Genomic DNA, 20,757 nt, shown 5'->3' with positions numbered 1-20,757 from the left:
TTATAATTAATTTATTTTTTGAAGTATAACCATTCCACCATTTTAGGTGGTGAAGTGGTTAACACTATCAAAAATGAAAAGGGATCAAATCTAATTAGGAATATTAATAAACCACCTACTAATATGCTTTTGAAGAAAATGTTCCACTCTAACTAAATGGGAATCGAGAGTGTCATTGGATGTATTTATGGGGAATTTGGCCATTCAAGAAGAAAATGTTGTTTCTTTCATCTAACCTGAAAAAGGAAGAGTTGTTTGAATGTGGTTTATTTTTATATTTTTTATTTCTTGTAGATGCTGAACAGAAAGAAAATGTTAATCTTAATTTGGTAGCTTAGGTTAAAAATCTTGTTATCTCTCAAAACTCCATGTAACTATTATAGCTGGCATATTTGTTAGCCAATTTCGGTATGTATATCTATGTACTTATACATACCCGGCCCATTAATGTTGACATACGGCTTATGTATGTTTTACAAGTATATATTCTTTTTCTTTAATGAGAATTGGGACAGGTTTTTCCTGATTATCTCACTTCAGCCTCCAATCCATATCTTCTCCTTTTCTTCTTGTTAGTCTTCATTCTCGGTACAACCATAGTCACCACCTTCTCTTCTCACCGATGTCTTGAACTTTTTGAGACCGACCGCATCATGTTTAGCGTCGTTGATCATCTCTTGACCATCCCGACAGAACCCCACAGAGCAATGAAAAAAATTGACTCTCTTCTCAAGTTTTAGATTTATGCTGAAAGACGGGAAAAGTCTTCATATTGAGACCGTGAACGTTTTGATATTGAAAAATCCCAAAATTTTGATTTTCTCTTTCTCAATATACCAACTTGCACTTTAGTCGATCGATGTTGACTTTGGTACCTTTTGACGAAGGACGTTCTAATTGATATCCCAATTTGGTTTCCCTCTCGACTCTTTTATTATGAGGTTATTATATCATAGTTATTAATTTTTTGGCTTTCAAACCAACTGTGTGGGCAAGAAGTATCCAACCTTCGATTTGCATAGCTATAAGTTCGAAATTTCAATGGTTTTTGAAACGATTTATAATATCCAAATAAAAACTCTTTGAGATTGTTATTATTATTATTTTTTTAAGATTCTATTTACGGTGTGGTTGAATTAAAGTTTTTGTCCCATTTTTTTTCTTTTATTTTTAACTTTGTGACTTCCCTAATTGATAAAGTTGCTAGAAATTTTCGGTGTTTGTCAATAAAATTATAAAAATGTTAGAATTAATATTGTCATTTTAGCAAATAACCTTATATTTTAATACAAGTATACCTTTTAACCGATTGATGTGGATTCAAATAAGATTATTTACCATTTCATTCGTTGATGTTGTTATGTTGTGAATCTTTCTTTCGTTCTTAACTTTTGATGTTTATGTGGTGTGAATCGACTTTTTGTTATCTTGTTGTATCTCAAATTGTTCTTTTGAAAACTACAATAGCTTGCCAAGGAAGATGCTTATAGGATAACACAAGAGCCCTTCATCATCTATAATTACCGGTTTGGAAAACTTTGTGTTTAGAAACTTTTGCTCTTAAATTGCCCTTCCTTTTTAATTCATAAAGACACAATAAATGTGCTTGATTATGTCATGATTAATTCAATTTGGTTACCATCATATGTTAAACATATGTAAATGGTGTTTAATTTAAGCAATTGAATATATTGGTGATTAAATTAGTTACATTTATATATTGTTGTTTGAAAAAAATATTAATTTATACATCTATTATGTTGACAATTTGATATTTATCATCATTCTCAATTATACAGGTAAAATCATCATCTACTTATATCCAGACAGTTGAATAAGTTAATAAGACAGTTGAATAAGTTAATAAAATAGACATTCTTAATGTATATGACACTTTATCCACACTCGTTTGTGAGAGTTCAAACCCTAAAAATGGCATATGCATTTTGGATTGTGTCTTTTTTTTCTTGTATTTTCTTTTATTATAAAGTTGTCGTGCTCTTTTATTAAAAAAAATTATAAATGTGTTGGGTCTGTCATAAGGTACAAACATAGGGGCTTTTTTTTCTTATCTTGCTGTAGGCATGGAATACCAATAGACCGACCCTGCTGGCTATAAGATTTAACATCCTTGTGTTAATCTTTCATCATTGATATAATGTAGATCCAATATTAATTTATCATGATATTTACTAATACTAATCACACACTAATTACTTCATAATTATTATTCCAGTTTCAATAATTCAAGACTAATCATGATGTACTTTATGGAGTACGTAATGACAATTTGCATCATGATCATATAGCAATAGCCCTCGATTAAAACATGTTAATATGCCCTAATAACATGTTAATTTCTATCTTTGAGTAATTACCCTATGATAATTTGAAACTTGTAAATAAGTGCTTAAGTAGGGTTCATGTGAACTTTCATGATTTTGAAATTGATCCATACAAATGAAAATGATTGGGGTGTTACCTTGTTTTTTCCTTTAATAATCATAATCCCTTTGATTTGATCTTAAATTTGGATTAAGAGCATTCACCTAGTTTTCTCAGCAAGAGCACACATACATGACTTTAGGAAGTGTTTTTTTTTTAATTAAACGATCTGAAACCGGGCAGCAATAAGGTTAATTAGGTAGTTAAATGAGGTCAGCGTGGTACACATAGCATATGAACATGTACGTAAGCCTTGGAATTTTGAAATAACCTCTAAAGTTAGTACCTTGGAATTTTGAAATAACCCATAACTTATGAATGAATTGTCTTTTAACTTTGCAAACTCATAATTTGCTCATTGTTTTACCAATTAAGTTGATTCATTTTTCATTGTTTAGTATTATACGTCCTCTTTCAATTTCAACCTTGTTTGTTCCTTAACACCTTCGTTTGATTAGCCTCCCATTGCTCCAAATTTAATACTTTCATTATTTCAAGTAAATTTTAATTTTTCACAATTCTTCTCGTTTTACCCTCATTTCCATGAAACTCATTTCTAATAAATTATACGACTTATAATAATAACATATATAAAGGTAATAACAATCATACTTTCTTATTTTTGTCGCTTTTGACCAAATTACACTTTTTGTAGTATTACACATATATAAGACTAGAATTTTCATTCCATTTCATATTAACCATTTATGACACAACTAGAACATAACCTGTTTTTTGGTGCGGTAGGGTTTTTTTTTGGTGCGGTGGTAGCCTAAAACTTTTTGGTGTGATAGGGTTTTTTTTGGTGCCGTTGTAGCTAAACCGTACTAGTAAACGAATTTTGCATCAGTACACCAACCAACCACACCATTTAAAGCATTTATCGTTGTCGTTCCTATAACCGCAATAAAAAGCATTAAAAGCGTATTTATTGGTGCATTAGATCAATATCACACCATTTTATCATAGAAACCGCACCAAAAAATCATGTAATCATCCCTCTAAAAGTTTCATTCAAAACTTTCATTTCGCGCTAGTTCCCTCCGTATGTGTAGATAGCATTCCCAAATCTTCCCTCTTAATTCTAATATTTCATTCAAGCTTAGGCAGACAAGCTCTAGTCACCACGACCATTCGTTTAGCAACATTTGAAGCACCATCACTACCACCCTCATCACTATATTCTGTCTGGTTCATGTTGTAAGTTAGTTGTTTTTTTTATATCTGTGTACTGAATTAAGTCTTACACTTTGGTTAAATGTAAGATGGGAAGCGTTTTAGCATTTTTCGAGTTATAACCCAACAATATTGTTAATGATCCAAAGTCGGGGAACCAAATGAAATCCTTTATTATGTCTATCTTTTCGTTACTAGTTTTTTGTGGTTCAAAATTTTATCATATGAACTAATGTTTTGGAGGTGAAAATGATGGATCCAGTGTAGGAGCATATTCAAAGCCAAAAGAGTCACCGGCTAGTAATGATGTCCTTTCTCAATTGGGTGGTAAAAGTAAAACACCCATAAAACATGAAACATATTCGAGTAGCCACCTCTCCTGCATTGATCTAAGGTCAAACACAATGACGCCATTCTAAATCTTTTGAGATCTTGAAGAGTATCGTCTATGGAGGCTTAATGGAGGTGATTGCAAGTTTAATTGGTGCGGTTATAAAAGGTGTGGTTCCATACTCACACTAGTTAATCATGTTAACCACATAAACAAATGCTTTCTGTAATAGTGCAGCTAACTTTTACAAAAAGAAAAAAAAAACAAAAAAAAGCTATTTCTCCAGCTAACTAGCTAGCTAACCAACAGACTAATTTTCCTTTATCTTCGCTTTTGGCTCCTTCGCCCTTGGTCTATGGAAATGAATGTATATGAAGGGAGGATTTTAAAAAAGATTTATTGAAATGCGAGTTTGAGTAACTCTTTAAAAACCTAGCTTATAAACTAGTTTGTAAGATTTTTTTTGACATTGCGAAAATAACAATTAAAAATAAAAAGTCGAATTGTGACGTGTCAAAAAGAACCTTCGTATGTCATCTTTGTCCTACTAGTTTTTAGCAAGCCTTTCACAATAATATTCGTTAAAAATGAACAAAAATAATAAAGTTTATCAATATTGGTAAAACTCAGTCGAAGTTTAAAGTTCCAAATAATCGAACATGCATCTTCATATGATTTGATAATCCAAAATAATACCTCCAATGTATGGAACCAATACTATGTAAATGAGAATCAACAATAATTAGTAAAAATATTGATATTAAGACAACATCACCAAGATTTTTTTAGAAAGCCCAAAGCATGAAGACCATGGGCAGAGTAAATTAATCATCAAGAGATTCAAAAATCATATATGATATTTACGGTCCAAAGAAAATGGAGAAATACAAGCGTTTAAGGCCTGATTTTGATGGAATTGAATTTTAAGTGAAAAATGGTCTTAAATCCCTGTGACTGCCTATAACGCGAATTGGAAGGTCGTGATGATGTCGTGCCGATGAGATTGTGGAATGTGGATCACACGAGGAAGCCGCACAGTATATCTATCTGGAAGAGTCTTTGTGTTCAGTTCAGCGAAATTGGGCGCTTGATTGAAATCGTGTGGCTGTCTTATCGCAGAAGAAATGTAGTATTAACTATATAGAAAAAGATGTGAAATAAACACCATTTTTGAACACTTGTGAGATCGATGTAGAAAGTTTGAAGTATGTGATTTTGAGCACCTTATAATAGTACATCAATAAAGGAAGGTGGCATATGGATATATACATAAAAAATTTTGAATGATGTTCTTCATTGCTATGTTAATAGTCAAAATAGTGTTGGTTATCGTACAATTTGGAGTCTGCTTTACAAATACTTAGGTTTCATGGTGGTTTCTACTGTACAAAATTATGTATATGTTATTAAATACAATGCAAAATTCTGGGTCATAATGAGCAGATCAGGCCAGATGCAAGTTGAATGAAGACGTCCTCACGACATGGAATTGTGAGGCCACCCATTGGATGATCATAACCAAATTCTTCCTCTGATTGACGTAGCAGATCTTGGAATGAAGGCTGGTCTAATAACGATAAAGGAACAACAAATCGTCTTTTTTCTTGATCACCAACATAAACTGCAAAATGTCCTTTGGGGATGATGTCTACCGATGATGATGATGAGCGGATTCCATTGGAGAATGATCGACAGAGAACTTTTTTGGCCTGAATGATTCGAGGCATACGAATGGCCATTTTTATATGAAGGCTACGGTCTCTTTCTTCTGAAAGGATTTCTTTTATGTGAAAGATGTTGTGATGGATTTTGGTAGGAGTTGTGCTTCATATCAGCCCAATTGTATCCATTTTATAGGTCTATGAAGATTTCAATGAAGATCAAATAATAGTAGGAATTTCAAAGAAGAGATGGTGACACATTCTACCAAAAAGAAAAATCACATGGTTTTGTCTTCTAACTTGTTATTGGCCCCAACGAATTATATATGTACAATGAAGTATGCCACAAAATTTCAGTAATGCTGAGTGGCCAAGCTTGAGCTACACTATGGGCCCATGTACAAGTAAGTGAGTCTTATGGACACACATCATTATTTCTCACATGGCCATGTTTGTAAAAAATATCAGAAGGTTAGGCATCTTTTTTTCAAGTGCAACAAGTCCACAATTTCAGGTCCTGAAATCAACAAAACATCCAAAAAAAAATCAATGCTCATATCTAATCTGATATATGAATTAAACACATAGTATGCACTTAAATATTTTGCTTTTCCCTCCTGAAGAAAATCAGATATATATCTTCTGAAGGTTGTTCTGTTATCAATGATCGATACAAAAGGATCCGCTATTTGACTTTAACTGATAGCCGATTGGCTGTTTGCTTTTCCGTAACTCTGATATCAACTAATTAAGTGACCCATTGTTTTTTTATATTATTCATTTATTGATTACAAGCAGTAACTTATGATGTTGAAAACTTGATATATATAGGTCCATGTATTGTGGGGTCTTTCTAACTATTTTGGTAGGTTGTCAGTGATTGCCATGTTGCTTGAGTAATTAAGATTTGTAGCGGAATAAATCTCTTGGGAAGAAAGTAGGATGTGATGATGTTTAGGATGTTCCAAGAGGGGTCTCTGTTGGAATTCTTTTGTGATTATAATATTTGAAACTCAATGCCTTGCCTTTTTCCTTAGTTTTCATGATATCTATACAAGAGTTGTAGCTAGACTTTATATTGAAACCTTCCTAATTAGTAATATGGTCATGATCTAATACAAATATGCCTAATAGTTTGCCATCAGAAGAAGCTAAGTACCATGGTATTCGCAATATGAGTTCTTTTCTTTAAACTTCCGAGCTTCCTCAAGAAAGACATTAGCATGCCCTTTACAAAGTCGTTCCCTTGAGTCAATACACTAACATGTGAGATCCTACCATGAATTTTTATCTAACTATTGATCATTGGTCATCGGCCGATTTCTCTTCACCAATCAGTCCCTATCATAACAGGTTAGAGGAAAAGAACAATAACTGATAGCTCTTGGGTAGGTGGTGTTATAGAAACAACTGATCCAGGCCTTAAGGCTATAATATATGGAGAAAGATGTGGCATACACACTTTTTTTGAACAGATTGAAAATACAAGCTAAAGAACAAAAGTAAGTACGTGGTTCTGGTGGGCTTAGAGGACATTGATAAAGAAAGCCCTAATGGCATAGACATAAACACCATAAGTTGAACTATGCTCGTCATTAATGTATTAATGCTGAAACTAAATTTTGTTATCATACAATTAATTTGGAAACCACATTACTCCCTCTGATTTACAAGTAATTAATCATCATGGTGATTTTGACTGTACAAAACTGTTAGCAAACACGATGCATGCCAAGCTCTTCATCATAACGAGCTAAGGCAGCAGGCAACATCAATGAACACTTCCTCACGGCACGGAATTGTGAGGCCGCCCATTGGATGATCAAATCCAAATTCTTCCTCTGCTTGATGTAGCAAGTCTTGGAACGAAGGCTGGTTTAATAATGATAAAGGAACAACAAATCGTCTTTTCTCTTGATTACCAACATAAACTGCAAAATGTCCTTTAGGGATGATTTCTGTAGATGACCATGGACGGCTTCCGTTGGACAATGTGTTGAATGTGAAGCCACAATTGTTGAATGTGAAGCCACAATTGTTGAATGTGAAGTTTTTTCAAAGGTTGGCTGAAGACCCGGTTGTGTTTTTTGACTACTTCTGATTTCCATCTCTATATAAGAGATTCATCTGTATTTGTAAAACTTGTATCTAGAGTAACACAGAAAGAGTGCAGATTAGCACCAAGAAATATAAATTCCTAGTTACCAGTAGACGTAGGTCAGAGAAGGACCGAACCACGTTAAATCCCTCGTGTTCATCCTTGTGTTCTTGTTTTTCGTGAGCTGTGTGTGTGTTTAGAGCCGTGTGTTAAGTGTCTCGATCCTAACACAATGATCGACCAAGAACTTTCTTTGCTTGAATGATCCGAGGCATACGAATAGCCATGTATATATGAAGGGTAAGGTCACTTAATTTGTTTTGGTAAAGAAATGCAATATGAAAGGATTTCGTTTTTGTGGCAGGTGTTGTGGAGAGTTGTGCTTGATATCTGCACAATTGGATGCATTATATAGGTGTAAGAAGATTTCAATAAGATTGGGTAATAGTAGGAATTTTAGCGAAGAGATTGTGACACATTCTAGCAAAATGCAAGATCACATGGTTTTGTCTTCCAATTTGTTATTGGACCCAAAGGATTAGACGTTGAATGAAGTATGCCACATATTTTCTGCAATGTAAGCGGAAAAGAGTGAGCAAAACTATGGCCCATATGTATATTTTCACATGGCTATGTTTCATTAAAAATCGTAATATTTTGCATCTTTATAATTAATTTATTTTTTGAAGTATAACCATTCCACCATTTTAGGTGGTGAAGTGGTTAACACTATCAAAAATGAAAAGGGATCAAATCTAATTAGGAATATTAATAAACCACCTACTAATATGCTTTTGAAGAAAATGTTCCACTCTAACTAAATGGGAATCGAGAGTGTTATTGGATGTATTTATGGGGAATTTGGCCATTCAAGAAGAAAATGTTGTTTCTTTCATCTAACCTGAAAAAGGAAGAGTTGTTTGAATGTGGTTTATTTTTATATTTTTTATTTCTTGTAGATGCTGAACAGAAAGAAAATGTTAATCTTAATTTGGTAGCTTAGGTTAAAAATCTTGTTATCTCTCAAAACTCCATGTAACTATTATAGCTGGCATATTTGTTAGCCAATTTCGGTATGTATATCTATGTACTTATACATACCCGGCCCATTAATGTTGACATACGGCTTATGTATGTTTTACAAGTATATATTCTTTTTCTTTAATGAGAATTGGGACAGGTTTTTCCTGATTATCTCACTTCAGCCTCCAATCCATATCTTCTCCTTTTCTTCTTGTTAGTCTTCATTCTCGGTACAACCATAGTCACCACCTTCTCTTCTCACCGATGTCTTGAACTTTTTGAGACCGACCGCATCATGTTTAGCGTCGTTGATCATCTCTTGACCATCCCGACAGAACCCCACAGAGCAATGAAAAAAATTGACTCTCTTCTCAAGTTTTAGATTTATGCTGAAAGACGGGAAAAGTCTTCATATTGAGACCGTGAACGTTTTGATATTGAAAAATCCCAAAATTTTGATTTTCTCTTTCTCAATATACCAACTTGCACTTTAGTCGATCGATGTTGACTTTGGTACCTTTTGACGAAGGACGTTCTAATTGATATCCCAATTTGGTTTCCCTCTCGACTCTTTTATTATGAGGTTATTATATCATAGTTATTAATTTTTTGGCTTTCAAACCAACTGTGTGGGCAAGAAGTATCCAACCTTCGATTTGCATAGCTATAAGTTCGAAATTTCAATGGTTTTTGAAACGATTTATAATATCCAAATAAAAACTCTTTGAGATTGTTATTATTATTATTTTTTTAAGATTCTATTTACGGTGTGGTTGAATTAAAGTTTTTGTCCCATTTTTTTTCTTTTATTTTTAACTTTGTGACTTCCCTAATTGATAAAGTTGCTAGAAATTTTCGGTGTTTGTCAATAAAATTATAAAAATGTTAGAATTAATATTGTCATTTTAGCAAATAACCTTATATTTTAATACAAGTATACCTTTTAACCGATTGATGTGGATTCAAATAAGATTATTTACCATTTCATTCGTTGATGTTGTTATGTTGTGAATCTTTCTTTCGTTCTTAACTTTTGATGTTTATGTGGTATGAATCGATTTTTTGTTATCTTGTTGTATCTCAAATTGTTCTTTTGAAAACTACAATAGCTTGCCAAGGAAGATGCTTATAGGATAACACAAGAGCCCTTCATCATCTATAATTACCGGTTTGGAAAACTTTGTGTTTAGAAACTTTTGCTCTTAAATTGCCCTTCCTTTTTAATTCATAAAGACACAATAAATGTGCTTGATTATGTCATGATTAATTCAATTTGGTTACCATCATATGTTAAACATATGTAAATGGTGTTTAATTTAAGTAATTGAATATATTGGTGATTAAATTAGTTACATTTATATATTGTTGTTTGAAAAAAATATTAATTTATACATCTATTATGTTGACAATTTGATATTTATCATCATTCTCAATTATACAGGTAAAATCATCATCTACTTATATCCAGACAGTTGAATAAGTTAATAAGACAGTTGAATAAGTTAATAAAATAGACATTCTTAATGTATATGACACTTTATCCACACTCGTTTGTGAGAGTTCAAACCCTAAAAATGGCATATGCATTTTGGATTGTGTCTTTTTTTTCTTGTATTTTCTTTTATTATAAAGTTGTCGTGCTCTTTTATTAAAAAAAATTATAAATGTGCTGGGTCTGTCATAAGGTACAAACATAGGGGCTTTTTTTTTCTTATCTTGCTGTAGGCATGGAATACCAATAGACCGACCCTGCTGGCTATAAGATTTAACATCCTTGTGTTAATCTTTCATCATTGATATAATGTAGATCCAATATTAATTTATCATGATATTTACTAATACTAATCACACACTAATTACTTCATAATTATTATTCCAGTTTCAATAATTCAAGACTAATCATGATGTACTTTATGGAGTACGTAATGACAATTTGCATCATGATCATATAGCAATAGCCCTCGATTAAAACATGTTAATATGCCCTAATAACATGTTAATTTCTATCTTTGAGTAATTACCCTATGATAATTTGAAACTTGTAAATAAGTGCTTAAGTAGGGTTCATGTGAACTTTCATGATTTTGAAATTGATCCATACAAATGAAAATGATTGGGGTGTTACCTTGTTTTTTCCTTTAATAATCATAATCCCTTTGAGTTGATCTTAAATTTGGATTAAGAGCATTCACCTAGTTTTCTCAGCAAGAGCACACATACATGACTTTAGGAAGTGTTTTTTTTTTAATTAAACGATCTGAAACCGGGCAGCAATAAGGTTAATTAGGTAGTTAAATGAGGTCAGCGTGGTACACATAGCATATGAACATGTACGTAAGCCTTGGAATTTTGAAATAACCTCTAAAGTTAGTACCTTGGAATTTTGAAATAACCCATAACTTATGAATGAATTGTCTTTTAACTTTGCAAACTCATAATTTGCTCATTGTTTTACCAATTAAGTTGATTCATTTTTCATTGTTTAGTATTATACGTCCTCTTTCAATTTCAACCTTGTTTGTTCCTTAACACCTTCGTTTGATTAGCCTCCCATTGCTCCAAATTTAATACTTTCATTATTTCAAGTAAATTTTAATTTTTCACAATTCTTCTCATTTTACCCTCATTTCCATGAAACTCATTTCTAATAAATTATACGACTTATAATAATAACATATATAAAGGTAATAACAATCATACTTTCTTATTTTTGTCGCTTTTGACCAAATTACACTTTTTGTAGTATTACACATATATAAGACTAGAATTTTCATTCCATTTCATATTAACCATTTATGACACAACTAGAACATAACCTGTTTTTTGGTGCGGTAGGGTTTTTTTTGGTGCGGTGGTAGCCTAAAACTTTTTGGTGTGATAGGGTTTTTTTTGGTGTCGTTGTAGCTAAACCATACTAGTAAACGAATTTTGCATCAGTACACCAACCAACCACACCATTTAAAGCATTTATCGTTGTCGTTCCTATAACCGCAATAAAAAGCATTAAAAGCGTATTTATTGGTGCATTAGATCAATATCACACCATTTTATCATAGAAACCGCACCAAAAAATCATGTAATCATCCCTCTAAAAGTTTCATTCAAAACTTTCATTTCGCGCTAGTTCCCTCCGTATGTATAGATAGCATTCCCAAATCTTCCCTCTTAATTCTAATATTTCATTCAAGCTTAGGCAGACAAGCTCTAGTCACCACGACCATTCGTTTACCAACATTTGAAGCACCATCACTACCACCCTCATCACTATATTCTGTCTGGTTCATGTTGTAAGTTAGTTGTTTTTTTTATATCTGTGTACTGAATTAAGTCTTACACTTTGGTTAAATGTAAGATGGGAAGCGTGTTAGCATTTTTCGAGTTATAACCCAACAATATTGTTAATGATCCAGAAGTCGGGGAACCAAATGAAATCCTTTATTATGTCTATCTTTTCGTTACTAGTTTTTTGTGGTTCAAAATTTTATCATATGAACTAATGTTTTGGAGGTGAAAATGATGGATCCAGTGTAGGAGCATATTCAAAGCCAAAAGAGTCACCGGCTAGTAATGATGTCCTTTCTCAATTGGGTGGTAAAAGTAAAACACCCATAAAACATGAAACATATTCGAGTAGCCACCTCTCCTGCATTGATCTAAGGTCAAACACAATGACGCCATTCTAAATCTTTTGAGATCTTGAAGAGTATCGTCTATGGAGGCTTAATGGAGGTGATTGCAAGTTTAATTGGTGCGGTTATAAAAGGTGTGGTTCCATACTCACACTAGTTAATCATGTTAACCACATAAACAAATGCTTTCTGTAATAGTGCAGCTAACTTTTACAAAAAGAAAAAAAAAACAAAAAAAAGCTATTTCTCCAGCTAACCTGCTAGCTAACCAACAGACTAATTTTCCTTTATCTTCGCTTTTGGCTCCTTCGCCCTTGGTCTATGGAAATGAATGTATATGAAGGGAGGATTTTAAAAAAGATTTATTGAAATGCGAGTTTGAGTAACTCTTTAAAAACCTAGCTTATAAACTAGTTTGTAAGATTTTTTTTTGACATTGCGAAAATAACAATTAAAAATAAAAAGTCGAATTGTGACGTGTCAAAAAGAACCTTCGTATGTCATCTTTGTCCTACTAGTTTTTAGCAAGCCTTTCACAATAATATTCGTTAAAAATGAACAAAAATAATAAAGTTTATCAATATTGGTAAAACTCAGTCGAAGTTTAAAGTTCCAAATAATCGAACATGCATCTTCATATGATTTGATAATCCAAAATAATACCTCCAATGTATGGAACCAATACTATGTAAATGAGAATCAACAATAATTAGTAAAAATATTGATATTAAGACAACATCACCAAGATTTTTTTAGAAAGCCCAAAGCATGAAGACCATGGGCAGAGTAAATTAATCATCAAGAGATTCAAAAATCATATATGATATTTACGGCCCAAAGAAAATGGAGAAATACAAGCGTTTAAGGCCTGATTTTGATGGAATTGAATTTTAAGTGAAAAATGGTCTTAAATCCCTGTGACTGCCTATAACGCGAATTGGAAGGTCGTGATGATGTCGTGCCGATGAGATTGTGGAATGTGGATCACACGAGGAAGCCGCACAGTATATCTATCTGGAGGAGTCTTTGTGTTCAGCTCAGCGAAATTGGGCGCTTGATTGAAATCGTGTGGCTGTCTTATCGCAGAAGAAATGTAGTATTAACTATATAGAAAAAGATGTGAAATAAACACCATTTTTGAACACTTGTGAGATCGATGTAGAAAGTTTGAAGTATGTGATTTTGAGCACCTTATAATAGTACATTAATAAAGGAAGGTGGCATATGGATATATACATAAAAAATTTTGAATGATGTTCTTCATTGCTATGTTAATAGTCAAAATAGTGTTGGTTATCGTACAATTTGGAGTCTGCTTTACAAATACTTAGGTTTCATGGTGGTTTCTACTGTACAAAATTATGTATATGTTATTAAATACAATGCAAAATTCTGGGTCATAATGAGCAGATCAGGCCAGATGCAAGTTGAATGAAGACGTCCTCACGACATGGAATTGTGAGGCCACCCATTGGATGATCATAACCAAATTCTTCCTCTGATTGACGTAGCAGATCTTGGAATGAAGGCTGGTCTAATAACGATAAAGGAACAACAAATCGTCTTTTTTCTTGATCACCAACATAAACTGCAAAATGTCCTTTGGGGATGATGTCTACCGATGATGATGATGAGCGGATTCCATTGGAGAATGATCGACAGAGAACTTTTTTGGCCTGAATGATTCGAGGCATACGAATGGCCATTTTTATATGAAGGCTACGGTCTCTTTCTTCTGAAAGGATTTCTTTTATGTGAAAGATGTTGTGATGGATTTTGGTAGGAGTTGTGCTTCATATCAGCCCAATTGTATCCATTTTATAGGTCTATGAAGATTTCAATGAAGATCAAATAATAGTAGGAATTTCAAAGAAGAGATGGTGACACATTCTACCAAAAAGAAAAATCACATGGTTTTGTCTTCTAACTTGTTATTGGCCCCAACGAATTATATATGTACAATGAAGTATGCCACAAAATTTCAGTAATGCTGAGTGGCCAAGCTTGAGCTACACTATGGGCCCATGTACAAGTAAGTGAGTCTTATGGACACACATCATTATTTCTCACATGGCCATGTTTGTAAAAAATATCAGAAGGTTAGGCATCTTTTTTTCAAGTGCAACAAGTCCACAATTTCAGGTCCTGAAATCAACAAAACATCCAAAAAAAAATCAATGCTCATATCTAATCTGATATATGAATTAAACACATAGTATGCACTTAAATATTTTGCTTTTCCCTCCTGAAGAAAATCAGATATATATCTTCTGAAGGTTGTTCTGTTATCAATGATCGATACAAAAGGATCCGCTATTTGACTTTAACTGATAGCCGATTGGCTGTTTGCTTTTCCGTAACTCTGATATCAACTAATTAAGTGACCCATTGTTTTTTTATATTATTCATTTATTGATTACAAGCAGTAACTTGTGATGTTGAAAACTTGATATATATAGGTCCATGTATTGTGGGGTCTTTCTAACTATTTTGGTAGGTTGTCAGTGATTGCCATGTTGCTTGAGTAATTAAGATTTGTAGCGGAATAAATCTCTTGGGAAGAAAGTAGGATGTGATGATGTTTAGGATGTTCCAAGAGGGGTCTCTGTTGGAATTCTTTTGTGATTATAATATTTGAAACTCAATGCCTTGCCTTTTTCCTTAGTTTTCATGATATCTATACAAGAGTTGTAGCTAGACTTTATATTGAAACCTTCCTAATTAGTAATATGGTCATGATCTAATACAAATATGCCTAATAGTTTGCCATCAGAAGAAGCTAAGTACCATGGTATTCGCAATATGAGTTCTTTTCTTTAAACTTCCGAGCTTCCTCAAGAAAGACATTAGCATGCCCTTTACAAAGTCGTTCCCTTGAGTTAATACACTAACATGTGAGATCCTACCATGAATTTTTATCTAACTATTGATCATTGGTCATCGGCCGATTTCTCTTCACCAATCAGTCCCTATCATAACAGGTTAGAGGAAAAGAACAATAACTGATAGCTCTTGGGTAGGTGGTGTTATAGAAACAACTGATCCAGGCCTTAAGGCTATAATATATGGAGAAAGATGTGGCATACACACTTTTTTTGAACAGATTGAAAATACAAGCTAAAGAACAAAAGTAAGTACGTGGTTCTGGTGGGCTTAGAGGACATTGATAAAGAAAGCCCTAATGGCATAGACATAAACACCATAAGTTGAACTATGCTCGTCATTAATGTATTAATGCTGAAACTAAATTTTGTTATCATACAATTAATTTGGAAACCACATTACTCCCTCTGATTTACAAGTAATTAATCATCATGGTGATTTTGACTGTACAAAACTGTTAGCAAACACGATGCCAAGCTCTTCATCATAACGAGCTAAGGCGGCAGGCAACATCAATGAACACTTCCTCACGGCACGGAATTGTGAGGCCGCCCATTGGATGATCAAATCCAAATTCTTCCTCTGCTTGATGTAGCAAGTCTTGGAACGAAGGCTGGTTTAATAATGATAAAGGAACAACAAATCGTCTTTTCTCTTGATTACCAACATAAACTGCAAAATGTCCTTTAGGGATGATTTCTGTAGATGACCATGGACGGCTTCCGTTGGACAATGTGTTGAATGTGAAGCCACAATTGTTGAATGTGAAGCCACAATTGTTGAATGTGAAGTTTTTTCAAAGGTTGGCTGAAGACCCGGTTGTGTTTTTTGACTACTTCTGATTTCCATCTCTATATAAGAGATTCATCTGTATTTGTAAAACTTGTATCTAGAGTAACACAGAAAGAGTGCAGATTAGCACCAAGAAATATAAATTCCTAGTTACCAGTAGACGTAGGTCAGAGAAGGACCGAACCACGTTAAATCCCTCGTGTTCATCCTTGTGTTCTTGTTTTTCGTGAGCTGTGTGTGTGTTTAGAGCCGTGTGTTAAGTGTCTCGATCCTAACACAATGATCGACCAAGAACTTTCTTTGCTTGAATGATCCGATGCATACGAATAGCCATGTATATATGAAGGGTAAGGTCACTTAATTTGTTTTGGTAAAGAAATGCAATATGAAAGGATTTCGTTTTTGTGGCAGGTGTTGTGGAGAGTTGTGCTTGATATCTGCACAATTGGATGCATTATATAGGTGTAAGAAGATTTCAATAAGATTGGGTAATAGTAGGAATTTTAGCGAAGAGATTGTGACACATTCTAGCAAAATGCAAGATCACATGGTTTTGTCTTCCAATTTGTTATTGGACCCAAAGGATTAGACGTTGAATGAAGTATGCCACATATTTTCTGCAATGTAAGCGGAAAAGAGTGAGCAAAACTATGGCCCATATGTATATTTTCACATGGCTATGTTTCATTAAAAATCGTAATATTTTGCATCTTTATAATTAATTTATTTTTTGAAGTATAACCATTCCACCATTTTAGGTGGTGAAGTGGTTAACACTATCAAAAATGAAAAGGGATCAAATCTAATTAGGAATATTAATAAACCACCTACTAATATGCTTTTGAAGAAAATGTTCCACTCTAACTAAATGGGAATCGAGAGTGTTATTGGATGTATTTATGGGGAATTTGGCCATTCAAGAAGAAAATGTTGTTTCTTTCATCTAACCTGAAAAAGGAAGAGTTGTTTGAATGTGGTTTATTTTTATATTTTTTATTTCTTGTAGATGCTGAACAGAAAGAAAATGTTAATCTTAATTTGGTAGCTTAGGTTAAAAATCTTGTTATCTCTCAAAACTCCATGTAACTATTATAGCTGGCATATTTGTTAGCCAATTTCGGTATGTATATCTATGTACTTATACATACCCGGCCCATTAATGTTGACATACGGCTTATGTATGTTTTACAAGTATATATTCTTTTTCTTTAATGAGAATTGGGACAGGTTTTTCCTGATTATCTCACTTCAGCCTCCAATCCATATCTTCTCCTTTTCTTCTTGTTAGTCTTCATTCTCGGTACAACCATAGTCACCACCTTCTCTTCTCACCGATGTCTTGAACTTTTTGAGACCGACCGCATCATGTTTAGCGTCGTTGATCATCTCTTGACCATCCCGACAGAACCCCACAGAGCAATGAAAAAAATTGACTCTCTTCTCAAGTTTTAGATTTATGCTGAAAGACGGGAAAAGTCTTCATATTGAGACCGTGAACGTTTTGATATTGAAAAATCCCAAAATTTTGATTTTCTCTTTCTCAATATACCAACTTGCACTTTAGTCGATCGATGTTGACTTTGGTACCTTTTGACGAAGGACGTTCTAATTGATATCCCAATTTGGTTTCCCTCTCGACTCTTTTATTATGAGGTTATTATATCATAGTTATTAATTTTTTGGCTTTCAAACCAACTGTGTGGGCAAGAAGTATCCAACCTTCGATTTGCATAGCTATAAGTTCGAAATTTCAATGGTTTTTGAAACGATTTATAATATCCAAATAAAAACTCTTTGAGATTGTTATTATTATTATTTTTTTAAGATTCTATTTACGGTGTGGTTGAATTAAAGTTTTTGTCCCATTTTTTTTCTTTTATTTTTAACTTTGTGACTTCCCTAATTGATAAAGTTGCTAGAAATTTTCGGTGTTTGTCAATAAAATTATAAAAATGTTAGAATTAATATTGTCATTTTAGCAAATAACCTTATATTTTAATACAAGTATACCTTTTAACCGATTGATGTGGATTCAAATAAGATTATTTACCATTTCATTCGTTGATGTTGTTATGTTGTGAATCTTTCTTTCGTTCTTAACTTTTGATGTTTATGTGGTGTGAATCGATTTTTTGTTATCTTGTTGTATCTCAAATTGTTCTTTTGAGAACTACAATAGCTTGCCAAGGAAGATGCTTATAGGATAACACAAGAGCCCTTCATCATCTATAATTACCGGTTTGGAAAACTTTGTGTTTAGAAACTTTTGCTCTTAAATTGCCCTTCCTTTTTAATTCATAAAGACACAATAAATGTGCTTGATTATGTCATGATTAATTCAATTTGGTTACCATCATATGTTAAACATATGTAAATGGTGTTTAATTTAAGTAATTGAATATATTGGTGATTAAATTAGTTACATTTATATATTGTTGTTTGAAAAAAATATTAATTTATACATCTATTATGTTGACAATTTGATATTTATCATCATTCTCAATTATACAGGTAAAATCATCATCTACTTATATCCAGACAGTTGAATAAGTTAATAAGACAGTTGAATAAGTTAATAAAATAGACATTCTTAATGTATATGACACTTTATCCACACTCGTTTGTGAGAGTTCAAACCCTAAAAATGGCATATGCATTTTGGATTGTGTCTTTTTTTTCTTGTATTTTCTTTTATTATAAAGTTGTCTTGCTCTTTTATTAAAAAAAAATTATAAATGTGTTGGGTCTGTCATAAGGTACAAACATAGGGGCTTTTTTTTCTTATCTTGCTGTAGGCATGGAATACCAATAGACCGACCCTGCTGGCTATAAGATTTAACAACCTTGTGTTAATCTTTCATCATTGATATAATGTAGATCTAATATTAATTTATCATGATATTTACTAATACTAATCACACACTAATTACTTCATAATTATTATTCCAGTTTCAATAATTCAAGACTAATCATGATGTACTTTATGGAGTACGTAATGACAATTTGCATCATGATCATATAGCAATAGCCCTCGATTAAAACATGTTAATATGCCCTAATAACATGTTAATTTCTATCTTTGAGTAATTACCCTATGATAATTTGAAACTTGTAAATAAGTGCTTAAGTAGGGTTCATGTGAACTTTCATGATTTTGAAATTGATCCATACAAATGAAAATGATTGGGGTGTTACCTTGTTTTTTCCTTTAATAATCATAATCCCTTTGATTTGATCTTAAATTTGGATTAAGAGCATTCACCTAGTTTTCTCAGCAAGAGCACACATACATGACTTTAGGAAGTGTTTTTTTTTTAATTAAACGATCTAAAACCGGGCAGCAATAAGGTTAATTAGGTAGTTAAATGAGGTCAGCGTGGTACACATAGCATATGAACATGTACGTAAGCCTTGGAATTTTGAAATAACCTCTAAAGTTAGTACCTTGGAATTTTGAAATAACCCATAACTTATGAATGAATTGTCTTTTAACTTTGCAAACTCATAATTTGCTCATTGTTTTACCAATTAAGTTGATTCATTTTTCATTGTTTAGTATTATACGTCCTCTTTCAATTTCAACCTTGTTTGTTCCTTAACACCTTCGTTTGATTAGCCTCCCATTGCTCCAAATTTAATACTTTCATTATTTCAAGTAAATTTTAATTTTTCACAATTCTTCTCATTTTACCCTCATTTCCATGAAACTCATTTCTAATAAATTATACGACTTATAATAATAACATATATAAAGGTAATAACAATCATACTTTCTTATTTTTGTCGCTTTTGACCAAATTACACTTTTTGTAGTATTACACATATATAAGACTAGAATTTTCATTCCATTTCATATTAACCATTTATGACACAACTAGAACATAACCTTTTTTTTGGTGCGGTAGGGTTTTTTTTGGTGCGGTGGTAGCCTAAAACTTTTTGGTGTGATAGGGTTTTTTTTGGTGCCGTTGTAGCTAAACCGTACTAGTAAACGAATTTTGCATCAATACACCAACCAACCACACCATTTAAAGCATTTATCGTTGTCGTTCCTATAACCGCAATAAAAAGCATTAAAAGCGTATTTATTGGTGCATTAGATCAATATCACACCATTTTATCATAGAAACCGCACCAAAAAATCATGTAATCATCCCTCTAAAAGTTTCATTCAAAACTTTCATTTCGCGCTAGTTCCCTCTGTATGTATAGATAGCATTCCCAAATCTTCCCTCTTAATTCTAATATTTCATTCAAGCTTAGGCAGACAAGCTCTAGTCACCATGACCATTCGTTTACCAACATTTGAAGCACCATCACTACCACCCTCATCACTATATTCTGTCTGGTTCATGTTGTAAGTTAGTTGTTTTTTTTATATCTGTGTACTGAATTAAGTCTTACACTTTGGTTAAATGTAAGATGGGAAGCGTTTTAGCATTTTTCGAGTTATAACCCAACAATATTGTTAATGATCCAGAAGTCGGGGAACCAAATGAAATCCTTTATTATGTCTATCTTTTCGTTACTAGTTTTTTGTGGTTCAAAATTTTATCATATGAACTAATGTTTTGGAGGTGAAAATGATGGATCCAGTGTAGGAGCATATTCAAAGCCAAAAGAGTCACCGGCTAGTAATGATGTCCTTTCTCAATTGGGTGGTAAAAGTAAAACACCCATAAAACATGAAACATATTCGAGTAGCCACCTCTCCTGCAT

The 20,757-nt window shown here is 32.8% G+C and overlaps 2 protein-coding genes across 2 annotated transcripts; both read right to left on the bottom strand.

Moving 5' to 3' along the window:
* Nucleotides 1–5,246: 5,246 nt before the first annotated feature.
* Nucleotides 5,247–5,769, bottom strand: LOC145168484 (auxin-induced protein 15A-like). Its single transcript, XM_079087280.1, has one exon. It carries the CDS (start codon nt 5,689–5,691, stop codon nt 5,383–5,385), a length of 309 nt encoding a protein of 102 aa, XP_078943406.1. The 5' UTR covers nt 5,692–5,769; the 3' UTR covers nt 5,247–5,382.
* A 7,800-nt stretch (nt 5,770–13,569) lies between these two features.
* Nucleotides 13,570–14,147, bottom strand: LOC145168483 (auxin-induced protein 15A-like). Its single transcript, XM_079087279.1, has one exon. It carries the CDS (start codon nt 14,067–14,069, stop codon nt 13,761–13,763), a length of 309 nt encoding a protein of 102 aa, XP_078943405.1. The 5' UTR covers nt 14,070–14,147; the 3' UTR covers nt 13,570–13,760.
* Nucleotides 14,148–20,757: the final 6,610 nt, after the last annotated feature.

This window comes from Lactuca virosa, chromosome 4 (assembly GCF_052849685.1).
Source record: "Lactuca virosa cultivar CGN04683 chromosome 4, Lactuca_virosa_CGN04683_v6, whole genome shotgun sequence".
Classification (NCBI taxonomy): domain Eukaryota; kingdom Viridiplantae; phylum Streptophyta; class Magnoliopsida; order Asterales; family Asteraceae; genus Lactuca; species Lactuca virosa.
The sequence above is the reverse complement of the archived record's forward strand: the minus strand, read 5'-3'. Positions and strand labels throughout refer to the sequence as shown.